This window comes from Cornus florida, unplaced genomic scaffold (genome assembly GCF_030987335.1).
Source record: "Cornus florida cultivar Cherokee Brave unplaced genomic scaffold, ASM3098733v1 CherokeeBrave_3.0.0_Hap2_Chr06, whole genome shotgun sequence".
NCBI classification, from domain to species: Eukaryota; Viridiplantae; Streptophyta; class Magnoliopsida; order Cornales; family Cornaceae; genus Cornus; species Cornus florida.
In genome coordinates this window covers 94,647,453-94,661,903 of record NW_026775576.1, presented here as the reverse complement: position 1 = coordinate 94,661,903, position 14,451 = coordinate 94,647,453, and the positions used below count along the sequence as shown (strand labels likewise).

The window sequence follows — 14,451 nt, the reverse complement described above, 5'->3', positions numbered from 1 at the left end:
TGTTGTAGTCTTTGTTTCTTTGAGAAAAAAAAAAAAAAAAAAATTGGTGTTGAGATTGAGAACCCATTGGGTCCCCCACGCAAGCATCAGAAAACTATTCTGGTAAGTAGCTTCGACTACTCCACAACTCTGAAAATGAAACAGGTGATTTACATTTGGAATTTGTTCAAAATTGTACTAACTTTATTTATACACCAATTCCGCAATGGCTATTGCTAGGTGCTTTCTCGCGCACACCAGTTGCAAACATATTCACTTTCCCATGGATGTCAATCTCTGCAAATTGGAGGTGCCACTCTTCTTCATCATCTGCGACACGGTCTCTGAACTTGAACCCTAACGAGAATTGGTGACTCGGCCGTGTATGTCCCTCCGGACTAAGTGACCTTCTAAATTGGCTTTTCCGAGACTTCTGAGAGGTCAGAAAGATTCTGTGATTTTTATGCATACATACGCGCGCACATTTATGTATTTATGCGAATTGATTGGTTTGTGGATGATTGTTCTTTGTTTATTTCTTGTTTCACAATTGTTCTTGTGGATCATATATATATATATATATATATTTCAAGACTTTAAGACATGGATACAGTTTTTTGTGCTTATGAATTGGGTATTGCAAGATATTAATATTAATATTCAATCAAACAGGCACAGTTATAGGTATCCGTTAGGAAATTACAGTAGCAAAAGAATCTAATAGGTCGTGATAATTCAGTGCTGTTGTAATCCTAAAAAACATCCAAAATTTTCCACCTAGATAGGTGTCTAGAAGCAACCCATTCCATTTCCGAGTGATATATGCATTACCCAGGTTCAACCGAACATTAGGAATGCAAAGCGATAATCACAGTCAAGCAACATATAATCCTTGAAAAAGAAAAAATTGAAAATGAAAAAGAAAAAGGAACAAAAACACATAACCCTTGAACTTGAGAGGATCCATTAGATAGAAAATGATGGTATAGTGACAAATTAAAGTCACAGTGTTACACAATAAGGGTCCGTTTGGTTAGATGGAATTCAACAATGGAAAGTGAAGTGGAAATTAGCAATGGAAAGTGAAAGAGAAGGAAAGGAAAATCAATTTTCTAGCATGCATTTGTTTAGCATGAAATTTTTTCAGGAAAGTTGTGTGAGAAAATTAGCATGATCCCTTGGTTCTTTTTTTTTAAAAAAAAACAATAATAATAATTGTGTTTGCCCCAGTTTTCTGGTCCCTTGGATTTGGTATATTCCTCCATGTTTGTGGTTTATATCAAAATTTGGGAAGAGAATGACAGGTTAGCTTAAGGATTACAAATTAGCCTTTAAAGTTCATTCAGTCTTTGAAACTTATTCACCAACTTGGTAATAGTTAAAGAGAAGATATTTAGCTCCGAATGACAAAATTGCAACCATGGGCTTTGTAGCCCAGTGGTTCATGATGGAAGTTTCCATGTGGCACATGCGGGGTTCAAGTCCGAAGAAGCAGTTATCCTTGGACTATGCTATGGCTTCTGACACATGATGAATGATGACCCCCCCGACCCCTGAAAAAATAAATACAACAACAAACTGGTGAGATTTATTTAGAACACGATACGCACTTGCTTGCTATTGTGTAGTAAGTAATACAAAGTATGATACAATGTGTGATTCCCTAAAAACTCTACTAGGCACATATAGATTATTACTTTACTAGGTACACTTGATCATCTACCAGCTGTACTCTGTAGTACCTATCAGCCCGTCTCATTTACTACTGTCCTCTCGATGGCTTAATTTTGGGGTGTACAGCTCTAGTTGGATACATACGTCCCAACATACCCAAATCCTATTATGAAGAAAGCTCCTGCTTGCAGTAATAGATATATGAAGAAATGATCTTTCCCAAAGAGGAGGTTATAGATAGCACAATGCAGCATAAACATTCCCATTACCAGCTCCATGATGTGGATCCTGTTTGTAAAATCAGTGTTAGAATTACACGTTTGATGATTCAACAAAGTGCCGTACTTAATTTTCAGAGTGCCATTTTGTTTTTCTTTATTTCACCTACCAATTTTTCATCCACCGAAGGCATTGTCAAGTGAAAGATAATATATCTATGTTATGAGAAGTACCTTTCTCCAATGCATGATCGTGGTCTCTTTGATGCTTTAGCATTGTACTTCTGTTTCATGGTGTTCCCTAGCTTCTCAGTCACGACCCATTCATTAACTCGGTTAGCTTCTAGAAGTCCTATAATCGCCGCCTTAGATCGATGTAGAGACATGACATTCTCAAACAGGATCCAGAAGACAAGAAGATGCAAAGACCTGTGTCCATGTGGGAGAGAGATATCCGCTATAATTTTACTTCATTTTGAAAAATCTAAAAGAATAGATGAAGAGGTCTTTATGTTGCTATATTTGGATTTTTAAATACCTTGGAGTGCAGAGCGCATTTAAAATGGTGATGGTTGCTGGAATGTATATGGCTATTGCCTTTGGGAGATGGACTTCAGGAACTAAGACACTTGCTGGAACAATTACGCAGTAAAATATAAAAGTGACCCAATGCGCTACTATCTTCCTCACGAAGAGGAATGCATATATGACGTGAAATTTCTTCCAGATTGACACCCTCTGCATAGGATAATAATGATATTATATGATTTTCCTCTGAAAGAATTCTGGAATTCAAATCCATTCAATTTTTTCAGTTCTACCCAAGATAAGGCAGAAGATTCTACTTTCTTTACCTCAGAAAGGATGATCTCTTTGGTCATTTTCCTGAAGAGATTGGCTGGGCCACATGACCAGCGATGCTGCTGATATCGATAAGCTTTAAATGTGCTTGGGAGTTCATTTTTTACCTGTAAAGTAAATTTTTTTGGTGTTTGGTTTACTGATACTTGTAGACATAGCAGAAAATGTGAATTGGGAATAAGAACATAAAACTCACAGCTAAGTCCCCCACAAAGACAAATTTCCAACCCTTGAGGCTAGCCCTGACTGCAAGATCCATGTCTTCTACTGTTGTTCGGTCTTTCCATCCACCAGCATCATTCACTGCTTGAATCCGCCAAACACCAGCAGTCCCTACAAATGTAATCAGGTAGAGTGTTGCAAATTATGTTATCTACAAGTGGTTTCCGACTAGTTACCATACAGAAATTTTTTGTCTCGGATTCAATATCTAATATAGTTTACCATTGAACCCAAAGAATGAACATGTTGAGGAGCCAACTTCTTGCTCAACGCTGAAGTGATAATCTAGTGACATCTCTTGGAGCCGAGTCATCAGACATTCATCCGCATTCACTGCAGAAAGTAATTTAATAAATTACCAAGCAAATAAGCAAATCACAAGTAAACAAACATGCTATATGACGTGCATGGATCGCACACATGAAAGCTAATTCGATCAAACAATTGTAGCAATGATATTCACATTCCTCCAATCCATACCATTTCCCACAAGTATGAGTCGTCAACAAAGATTTGAAGGTCATGATAAATATAGTAGGTGAAGAGACAGTTGTAATGTGAACGTAACTACGTAACACTGTTATAGGCCCTACCAAATTTCCACCTGGCCTGAACCAAGCCCAACTCTGGGTTCTCAAGAAGATAAGGAATGGTCCTCCAAAGAAAATTTTCTTCAGGCTGGAAATCTGCATCGAAGATGGCTACAAACTCGCAATCTTTCACATACTGCTTCTTTAGACCTTCGCGAAGAGCGCCGGCCTTGTACCCGTTTCTGTTGTTCCTCATCTCGTACTTCACGTTTACCCCCTTCTCTAGCCATTTTTGACACTCCAACTCCACCAATGCCTGCATATGCACATACATGAAATTTATGCAAATCACATGTCCATAACAGAGTTCACTAGAGTTTATTGAGTTCAAAGAGATACCTTTAGGGCTTTGTTGGTAGAGTCATCAAGAACCTGAACAATGAGACGGTCTGATGGCCAGTGAAGCCCACATGCAGTTTTAATGGAGAGCTTGTAAACCTAAAGAAGGCAAATAAGAAGAAATTTGTATTATTTGAAGGTTGTGTTGGCTTAGAAGTTCCTAGGTAGTCATGCCAGTGTACTGGGATTAAATCTCACCCTCACTAGGATTGGGATTGGTTTATGAGTTTGGGGGAGGGCTTCCCTTTGTTGACCCCAATCCCAATGCCATCTTTCGGGGGAAAATGGGAAAAGGAGAAGAAGAAAAGGGAAGTGTAGGTTGTACCTTTGTGTACCACAATCCCAATGCCACCGTTGGGGGGAAAATGGAAAAAGGAAAAGAAGAAAAGGGAAGTGTTGGTTGTTTTCTTTTCTAAATTTAATTTTTAAAAGATCTATTATAAATAAGTCATGTCATTATGGTCATCACAGATATGATCACCAGTGTAGATGTGCAATACTAACGAACACACTTTGCATTAGCTAGGCCAGGTTGGCCGCAAGCTGATATGTCTGTTATAAGAAATGGACAGTTCTGATGAGAGATGACATGAAAGTTTACCACCAACTCGCATTTTTATAGTTTTTGTTGATTAGCTAAGATAAAGCTCTTAACAATTATATCGCATGACATGTCAAATAGATTTTTTTGTGTTCTGTTTGTTTTTTCATTTGTAATATGTGAAAAAAATATATGTATTTAGAGCAAAGATTAGATCATGACAACTAATATTGGAAGGTCTGTATTGGTGTTATCTGGCTGGTGGTGGTTAATGTTCAAAATAGAGGTGTCACAATTCCAGCCCATACCCCTAGATATGGAAATCCTAAAAGCTTGAAAACACCATCTAGATATATATATATATATATGTGTTATGTTGACACTAATATGACCAACATCATTTAGTAGAATTTGTAGAGACACTTTTGTTTTTTTGAAACACAAACAATAGTTTAAAGTAATAAGTGATTTATGAGTATAATCTCACTAAACTACAGCGGGTGAGTTAAACTTTCTATATTAAAGTTCTGTAAGAGCAGCACAACCATCATCATTAACAAAGTCCAACGTATACGTGTATGAAATAGAGTGTACATGCAACAAACCAAAATGTAAACCAACCATGTGACAGAAAATGTTTTTCCGACATTGTGGCACAGGTTGAACAAGTTAATTTCATTGTTCTACTTGCTCTACTGTGTCATATGTTACAAGTTACAAAAAATGCATGTGCACATTCACATTAAGACACTCAACATCAAGAGCCTTGTAGCATTCACTTTTAAAATCTGATTTGAGTCATTTGACACCCACAGAATCAGGAATAATTGATTTGACTTTTTTTTTCCTGGCAATTGACTCCCACAATGCACTTGGGGAGACTCAAACAATTGATTGATTGTCAATTAATGAACACTAATAAAATCCTTGTTGACAGGAAAACACAATCATTAAGTGTTCTCCTTTTGAACGCTTTCTAATACATTTTTACTTATCAAAAAAAAAAAAAAAAAAGACAATCATTAAGAATTATTAATCATTCACTGAATGAAAAAATGTCCATGATATTATGCGAGTATAAAAATGAAATGCATAGATCTTTTTGGATGGTAAATGGTGATGCTTTTTTTTCTTCCTTAAATGTAAATAGTGATGCTTCATACATGTCAAGATGATAACTGTGCACTGTGTATATATTCTATATATAGAACTATGCATATGATGATGTGGACTAAAATTTTGTATATATACCTCCTTTTCATTATACATGGGTATTTGAATCAGCACCATGGGACAGCTTTTGTTTTTCTCTAGACCATCTTTCATGGCTTCCAACTTATACTTGGTATATCTTTTCTTCCCCAACAGTTTTACGCAAATGATTACAATTGCCATGTAAACCCTTTCTACAAAAAGCATAATAGACATCCCTGCACATAAGTAAACTGCCACGCCTAGAAGTGGAACTACCACAGGAACCCGAATACACTGCCAAGCATCGCTGAGACTACCTGTTACATCACCGGTCAGTTTCAACTCAGGCTTTCGAGGAACTAAACTTCTCATGGTCACTAGCTTATGTTACATAACAAATAACCCAAATTAAAAGCATAAAAGAAAAAGAGAGGTAACAAATTGATGCGCGTAAGAGATGAGGCAACCACTTAATGTACATAAAGTTGTTTGCAATGTGTTTTGATGCAAGTTTTCTTTAAATAGAATTAGGCCAAAACTGAAGGTTAAGAAAAAGACAGAGATTGGGGCTTAGGTGGAAGAATGTAGTACGATGAATGAACAAGGCCTTGATAGTGAGAGACACACGGACTGCATGCAAATACTACAGCTTAAATTTGCCAGCTGGAATTCTGGCCTTTCCTGCCGACACTGCAAATTGAAACTTGAAATGTCAATCTATTGAGATTAAGTCATTATTACTCTCTCCATCTATGCTTCTCTCTTCAAAATTATAATTAGCTCCAGTCTTTCTGCTTTTCATTTACCTTTTGTTCTTTCTTTGCTTTTCTACAGGATAAACAGAAAACAGAAGCATGTTACCCATGCAGAAGCTGGCCTTTCTTGTTCTGTATGCAAATGCCTAGCTATCCTGCTCTACTCTATTATTTCGGTACTTTCCTTTTCATTGGCCTAAAATTTGAAATAAATAAAATTATCAGTCACTAGCAATTAGTATCATTACATTTCTTTATTTACACCACTTATATGAATTTTAAAAAGCATAATTTAGAGTTAACTTCGAAATTACAAAATTATGTGCCATTAATTATTATTGGTACATGGTATTTGAGGATAGCAGGACTTCTTGTAGTCTATCACAGTGGACCATTTGGATGAAAACTTACTGTGGTTTCTAACGCAAGTGGTGAAGAAAGCACTAGTGAACACTTTGCAGCCACAAGAAGACAACATGATTTGGATTTTTGTCAACATGTAGGTGCAACATGTTTTGCGTGTCAAGTTGATGCCAACCTCAAGGTTTAACAACTCATCCATGTTGTCAGTTTCTCATGAGTTAATTGTCCTATTTAGAGTCATTGACACAATTAGCCGCTGCATCCAATAGGTGTACAACTTATGGTCGGGCTTATTCTTTGAGAGAGGATTGAAACGTAAGCTTATTTATGCAACTGAAATTTTATTAGCTATTTTGTATGGTTTTGAAGTTCATTTTACCCGTGAGAACGTTCAACCTTTTTTACACTTCATAATAAATTTCATGCTCACATTCTATGTTCACTCTTAACTGATGCAAAAGATAGAAGGTGTATGTGGAGACTTAATTTGTAAATATTTATACCAAAATTGGTATTTTATATTTAGCAGGGATTAGAAGTACTGGCTGCTACAAGGAGTTCTTGTGCTTTTTTATTGTTTTAGATGGTTCACTAATAACTACCATGAGAATTCTTATGACATTCACTACGTGATTTTAGAAGTGTGTTATGACTCGCTCTAACAGGTGGATGATCATGTGAGGTTTTTAACCATCTTTTCTAGCTGCTTATTTTTTTTATTTTTTATTTACTTTTTAATTACCTCCCACTATATATATATATATATATATATATATATATATTCTCTCAAAAAATAAAGAAATTGGTCAAAGAAAATTCTTAAGTGTACTTTCAAATGCCACCCGTGTGTGTGGAAGAGAAATGCGTAGTGATAAATTAGTGCTGTAGTTAAAGAAATGGAACACTAAACACCACTAGTACACGCACACACGTAAGGGGTGGGGAAAGTGATAATTAGTGCTTTTGTCTCCAAGAAGATATCTTATATATGTTTCATGTTAAACCTTTTGTTAGTAAGTCAGAACTTTGTTAACAATTTACAATTCCTAGAAAGGAATGATGAATTTTCTAGTACTGTCCTTGTTTGGTCTTATCTATAATGAAAACATATCATATTGTTGCCTTTTAGAGTTGGGAGGGCAATTTTACCTGCTTCGAGGGGTACATGCCCTGTCCTGCCCCTAATGAGAGGGGTTTGATTAAACTCTTAGTGAGGAAGGAGCGTGGTTGGGAGGTGAGTAAAAACCCTCCCCGCCTCACTTCTAACCTTCTCAAACAGTTATTACAATACGTATTCTAATCATTATTCAATTATTTGATTTTTTTTCTTCTTATTTTCGTTCATTTTCAGGATCTTTTGGACTTTTAACTACAAAATTGGGAAATTCATGCATATAATGATGCATTTATTATGTGTTTGATGGTGATTTTTTCTTTGAAAGATTACTTCGAATTAATTTAGGATTAGATTTTTTTTTTTAAGAAAAAAAAAAAAAAAAAAAAAAAAAACTTTTAAGATAACCATGTTAATTTAAAACAGTTGGTAGATATACAAATCAATTCCATATATGACTCCATAATAAATACAATCATAATCTAGTATACTTCCTCAATTCCATCAATATACTATCACTATATGTTCTAGTAATAGTTCAGTAAAATTTGCTCATATATCTTTTTTTATTTCAATATTTTTTGTGTAGATTTTTCAATCTCCAAACTCTTGGAACTCTGTAGAAGTATTATTAAATTAGAGCTAAAAAGATTCTAGTAGTATTTTTGAATGGAGGTATTACATAAAAGTATAATTAAATTAGAGCTAAAAAGATTCTAGTAGCATTTTTGAATGGAGATATCTTTTTCGTGATTGTGATGCTTCAATGCTGAGTGTTGCATAATATTTCTAGGATCTGCTTCTACTGTTGTTGCTGATAAATTGTGATAACATGGATGTACGAGTAAATGATCTCTTGCGTACCGGTTAACAAGAAATGTTCTTCACACCAAGCATGGTGGGCGTTGGATATGATTCAAATGTAAAAAGGGTAATTACCAAAAAAACATAACAATCATATCCAACGGTCAACGTGCTTGGTGTGAAATAATTTCTTGCTCACTTGTGAGCAAGGGATCATATCTGATAGATGTACTACTTGAAGCTCAAGTGAAAAAGTTGGATGAAATTGAAATAGCCAACTGTGTCGCATGATTGATCAGGTATAGAAAGCTTATATTGAACTCTAGAAATATATGCCTACATGATCAAAATCAACTCCTAGAATTACCTTTTCCTATATGTGCTGTGTTTTCCTAACATTTTATACAATTCTACATTGCTCATAATATGTTATTTGCAAATGAGGATTAATGTGTTAGGCATATGTATAGTTGATATTATCATTGTTGACTTTTGGTTGAAATAACTTGATATTGAATTTGTTGGGAGTGACTCAAAAACATGCTACTATGAAAATTTATGATTTTGAGATCAACTAATGACAGGAAGGATCGAGATAGTGTTGGGAGTGACCAAGAAACAAATGAAAATTCAAGTTTGGAGATCGAGTAATGGTGTAACGGAGAAAGAGGAGCGGCAATGTCCTTTTAAATTGCTTGAAGATCTGTTTGGAAAGAAAACAGATGTTACTTGATAGGAAAATACCCTGCACGTTAACAAAACTTGCGAAACCTTCCAACCTTGATGAAGGCAAGATTTCTTCATTGATCCATGATGAAGACAGTGTACCTGTTGTGTGTGTGTGTTTGTGTGCAAGTGTGTTGTGTGGAATTAGGTGCTTCATATTATTCTGTAATCCCAGTAAATTTATTCTACCTTCACAAACCTTGTAGATACTAAGTTTTATTTGTTAAAATCTAGGGTGGAAAATTCATCAGTTTGTGGGCTACCGCTGGAGTCCGGTTTGAAGATGATATAAAAGATTTTAGAAAATTATTAGGAATTTGTTGGCTATCAGTGGAGAGGACAATTTGTTGGTGTTATGTCTTGTAACTAATATGAGAATTTTGAAACAGTAGTAACAGTGGCAGTGTTGGCCTCTTTCTTTTGCCTTTCATGTTACTTGAGAAAGTCAATAAAAGGAGAATGTGTTTGCTGGCATGAAACAAGCTCACACACACTTTTGGCTCGGACTTTAATTTTTGACCTTCTATTTTGATAGGCAAAGCAGTATCACTATGCTACAAAGCCAAACACTAATATGGGACATTTTGAAAATTACAATATTTTATCATAAATATTGCAATCGACCAGTCATTAAAGAGAGAAGTTTGGGTCCATTATAGTGTTTTATGAATATTTATGATAATGCATGTTGCACCTTCTTGTAAAAAACATATTTTTTAATTCCCCTTATTTCTGGGCATTTGTGCTTGCGCATTTGGGATATATATATATTAAAAGTTGCAAATGAGCTGGGTCATTAATAACAAAATTTTAATGCTCATGAGGTGATATTGGCACACTCCATTTTGATAAATGCATCTTGAGGAATGTTAAACGACTGCCTTTTCACAGGGGCTCTTCTCATTGACTATTTTAACTCATTAATTATTTTTTCTTTATTCTCAAGGAAAGTGAAAAATATAACCTACTTTAAAACAAAACTCACATTTTAAAGACAAAACTACCCTTTAAATCCTTTCCTTTCTGTATACGTGTAGTATATATATATATTTTACTGTCTTTATTTATTTCCTTTTTATTTCAATTGTGGACACTAGTTATTTTTTTCCTTCCTTTTTCTCTTTATTTCCCTTTTTTTTTCTAAATTGTTTCCATTCGCCTTTTTTCCGTCCTTCCTTTCATTTTTTTTTTTTTTAAACTAGAACAAATAAGAATAGGGGAATGTTCACCAAATTTAGAAAAAAATTTAAGAACACGAGAATGTTCACCAAATTTGTTATTAAACCAGAACAATTTAGAAAAAAAAAAAAGAAAAAAAAAATGAAAGGAAGGACGGAAAAAAGGCTAATGGCAACAATTTAGGAAGGGGGGAAGGGGGGGATATATAAAAAAAGGAAGGAAAAAGTAACTAGTGGCGACAATTGAAATAAAAAGGAAAGAAATAGAGGCAGTAAAAAATATATATATACTACACGTATATGGATTGAGGGAGGAGATACAAGAAAGGTAATGAAAAATGATTTAAAGGGTAGTTTTGTTTTGGATTGAGGGATGAGATACAAGAAAGATAATGAAAAATGATTTAAAGGGTAGTTTTGTCTTTAAAATGTGAGTTTTGTTTTAAAGTAGGTTTTGAGAATAGAAAGAGTAATTAATGAGAGTAAAAGTAGCCAATGAGAAGAGCGACTGTCCTTAGCATTTCTCATGAATCTTTTTTTCTTTTTCTTAATCCATATATCAAATATTAACTCCAATAAATTCGTTAGGAACATCAATATTGTTGTTTAATTTTAAGAGTGGAGTGCTAAGTTACATAATTCGCTCAAACCACTGGCGCTCCATCGCTCCGAGCGTGAATTGGCATTTTGAGAGCGAATTTGCCAAAAATTCACGCTCTCATGTTTTTGAATTCGTGAATTCAATTTAAGAATTCGCTAATTTAATTTAAGAATTTGCTAATTTTTAAAGTTCAATTCGACAAATTGTGTAAGGTAAAATTGCATATTTTGTTCAAGAATTCGACGACTTTTGACAATAAATTCACTAATTTTGTGTGAATATTAAGAAATTTCGATTTAACCCCAACTTAAATAGACCAAATAAGGTTAATTATGTCAAAAAATAATTAATTTAATTTAATTAAATAACCTATGTCCTTTATAGGTAAAAATCAAATAATATAACAATATACTTAATATTTAATAATACTTATTTATTGGTAAAGAAATAAATGAATGAATAACTTTTCATATTTTGATTGTGATTTCTCCTGCTATTAAGTGTTGGGTTCGTGATTCTTGAACTTCTTTTACTAGTGATTGACTCTTGATTTACTCGTATAGTTTTATTCTCATTCCATCATTTCATATTCTCTCTGCTATTTCATATACTTTTCATATGCTTTTGAACATTGTTATTTCAAAGACAATGATTGTCATCTTGAGAGTTTAAAGCAGGTTAAATATATAAAAGACAATATTTTTGAACATTGCTTTTTCTATTATGCCCTTATGTTTTTATTTTTATGAAGCAGCTTATTTGATTGTCATATTTGTTAATTTATGTATTTTTATAAAGCATGTTATATCGGTTGTAATGGACTCATATTTGATTCACTATTTTATCTTTTTATTTGCATGAAATTTATTTAAAACATATATTTACTATTGTAAATTAATATTTTATATATTTATAATGCGGTGCTCTAGTAGCGCTCCCGCTCTAAGATTTTTTGGGGTATGCCGCTCCCGCTCTCGCGCTCCCGCTACAGCTCCCGCTCCCGCTGACTTAGGTGGAGTGTATTTAAAAGAAAATTAAATAAAAAAAATCCCTTTTTTAATACTCATTCATTTACTGAGCTTCGTTTTAATTCGACTCAATTATCTAGTGAGTATATTAATATTGGAATATATAATGCTCATTTGAATCATTTTACATAGGATCTCATTTGATTATTTGTTAGATAAATAAATAAATTAAGCACAAGAAGTTTGTTTATTCTTCTGAGTCAAAACGTAGCCTTTTCACAGCATGTTTGATTTAAGTAAGGGTTTAGATGAGAGGAGGGGAAAGAAAAGAAAAGGAAAGGAAAAAAAAGGAAGGGAAACTGATGGGAGAAAAAAGGAGAATGAAGGGACTTTTACCCTCCATAGTTTTTCTTGCCCATGGTTGAGTAAGAAGTTTATGCCCCACAATAAAAAATAATAAAAATAAAAATATTTGAAAGGTTATTCAGATTAAACCCAATATGATCCAAATCCCCCCCTCCCCTCCCCCCTCTCTCTCTCTCTTGCTACTCTTTTTGTCCATGGAGTAAATAAGAAGAAGATATTGGCGAAAAAAAATATTTTAAGCTAAAATTCTTAAATAAAATAATATTACAAGATACAAACAAAGCTCATAATGATGAATAGAAAGAATAATTATAAATATAATGATACATAAATATTTAATAACAATTTATCTCAGCATCAGCAAATCATCTGTAAAACCATGTAAACCAGATTTTATGTAATTATGTGTACTTTAGATAAAAATAGTAATTGATATAAGGATTACACATTAAACAATAAAAGTCAAAACTTCAGTATTAGAGCATCTCCAGCGGTATATTAAAATATCCTTTGTGTAAAATATACACTGCACCTATGATGTGTAAATTTTTTCCATCTCAAGCAGTCTATTCATCCACATTGTCACATCACCAATGTGTAAAAGGGTTGTGTAAAATACACAACTTTTTTACACGGCCAAATTAACATATTTCCTTTTTCATCCCTCTTTCTCATTCCATTAAAGAATTAACCATATATTAAGTAACTCTGTAAAAGTTATGTGAGTCCTGACATCTGTATGTAGGTCATAGCATGACACATGGTTGATTGTTTGATTGTTATTGGGACATATATTTTATTTTTACACAAAAGGTATAGAACAATTGTTGGAGCTAAAATTAAATAATTCAAAATTTTTGTGTAAATCCATCATAACACATTAGATTTACAAAAAAAAATATACAAACGGTTGGAGATGAGCATATTAGGGTTTAAGTGGAGTAGTTGAGAGAGAGTGAGAGTAAAATTATGATTTGATTAGCATCCTTTTGGGTTGACCTTGTAAGTAATCAATTTTTAATTTTTTTATTATTTTCAATTTTAGGGACACTTGTCACATTACTTTTGCGCCATATTAAGGGTAAGCATAAACTTTCTACTCACCAGTGAGTATACAGGTATTATTCTACTTTTTATACGAAAACATTTATAATTGGCGAAGTTGGGACACCAACTAAGAGATAAGGAAACTGAGAAGAGGTGTATCCCACACGCTCTCATCTTTACGATCATTGTTACAATGTCCGTAATTATAGCATTTGAATTTAATATATATATATATTACTTTCTCTATAACTCCTTATTTGTTCCTAATTATCTGTTGCTTTGTTAGTGGTAATCAGGAAAAGAATTATCTGATACAATTTATACTTAAGTGTGCAACAATGTCACCTATTACTTAGAAAATGTAATAAACTATATGTACCATACTCTTTTTTAAATATGCAACACTCCTATAAAATTGTATTTGAAAAAAACCATTGCAAGACTATTGAATCAAGAATGTAACAGATTTACACTGCAATATCAATTTAATGATACTATAATTTGATTTAATGTTCTTGTCGTTTCTTTCCTAACCTATGGCACATAATGTTACAATTTGCAAATTCTTCCCACATGACTGCAGTGTTCTTTTCCTTATTGTTTGGCGGGAAGAACATTTGTTGACTCTAAAGATTTTGAGAAAAAAATAATTTGTAAATGATATTTCCCTATAATTTTCTGATATTTTTCATGACAACCAAATCTTGCAAGAAAATATATTTACTTTATTCACTTATTATTTTATTTATTTATTTTATTTTTCAATATTATTTTTCAATCCAACCAGACAGAAAAAATTGGAGATATGAGATTATGAGAAATAATTAAAAAAAAAGTTTTATATTTTCCAATAAAAAAATAAAAAAATATACAAAACCCTCACTCATCTAAGAGCTCGGTCCAGGTTATAT

At 33.3% G+C, this 14,451-nt stretch overlaps 1 protein-coding gene and 1 long non-coding RNA gene across 2 annotated transcripts; one reads left to right on the top strand and one right to left on the bottom strand.

Annotated features, from left to right (window-relative positions):
- Window positions 1–112: 112 nt before the first annotated feature.
- Window positions 113–10,048, top strand: LOC132313011 (uncharacterized). Its single transcript, XR_009483361.1, has 3 exons — window positions 113–419; window positions 6,453–6,549; window positions 9,239–10,048. It is a non-coding gene; the product is annotated as an uncharacterized LOC132313011 (long non-coding RNA).
- Window positions 1,782–6,039, bottom strand: LOC132313010 (glucomannan 4-beta-mannosyltransferase 1-like). The gene is made up of 9 exons (XM_059811614.1): window positions 5,676–6,039; window positions 3,884–3,982; window positions 3,548–3,800; window positions 3,177–3,287; window positions 2,929–3,065; window positions 2,726–2,839; window positions 2,410–2,609; window positions 2,106–2,300; window positions 1,782–1,941 (listed from the first exon to the last, which is right to left on the bottom strand). The coding sequence occupies exons 1-9, from the start codon at window positions 5,988–5,990 to the stop codon at window positions 1,782–1,784; spliced, it is 1,584 nt and encodes a 527-aa protein (XP_059667597.1). The 5' UTR covers window positions 5,991–6,039.
- Window positions 10,049–14,451: the final 4,403 nt, after the last annotated feature.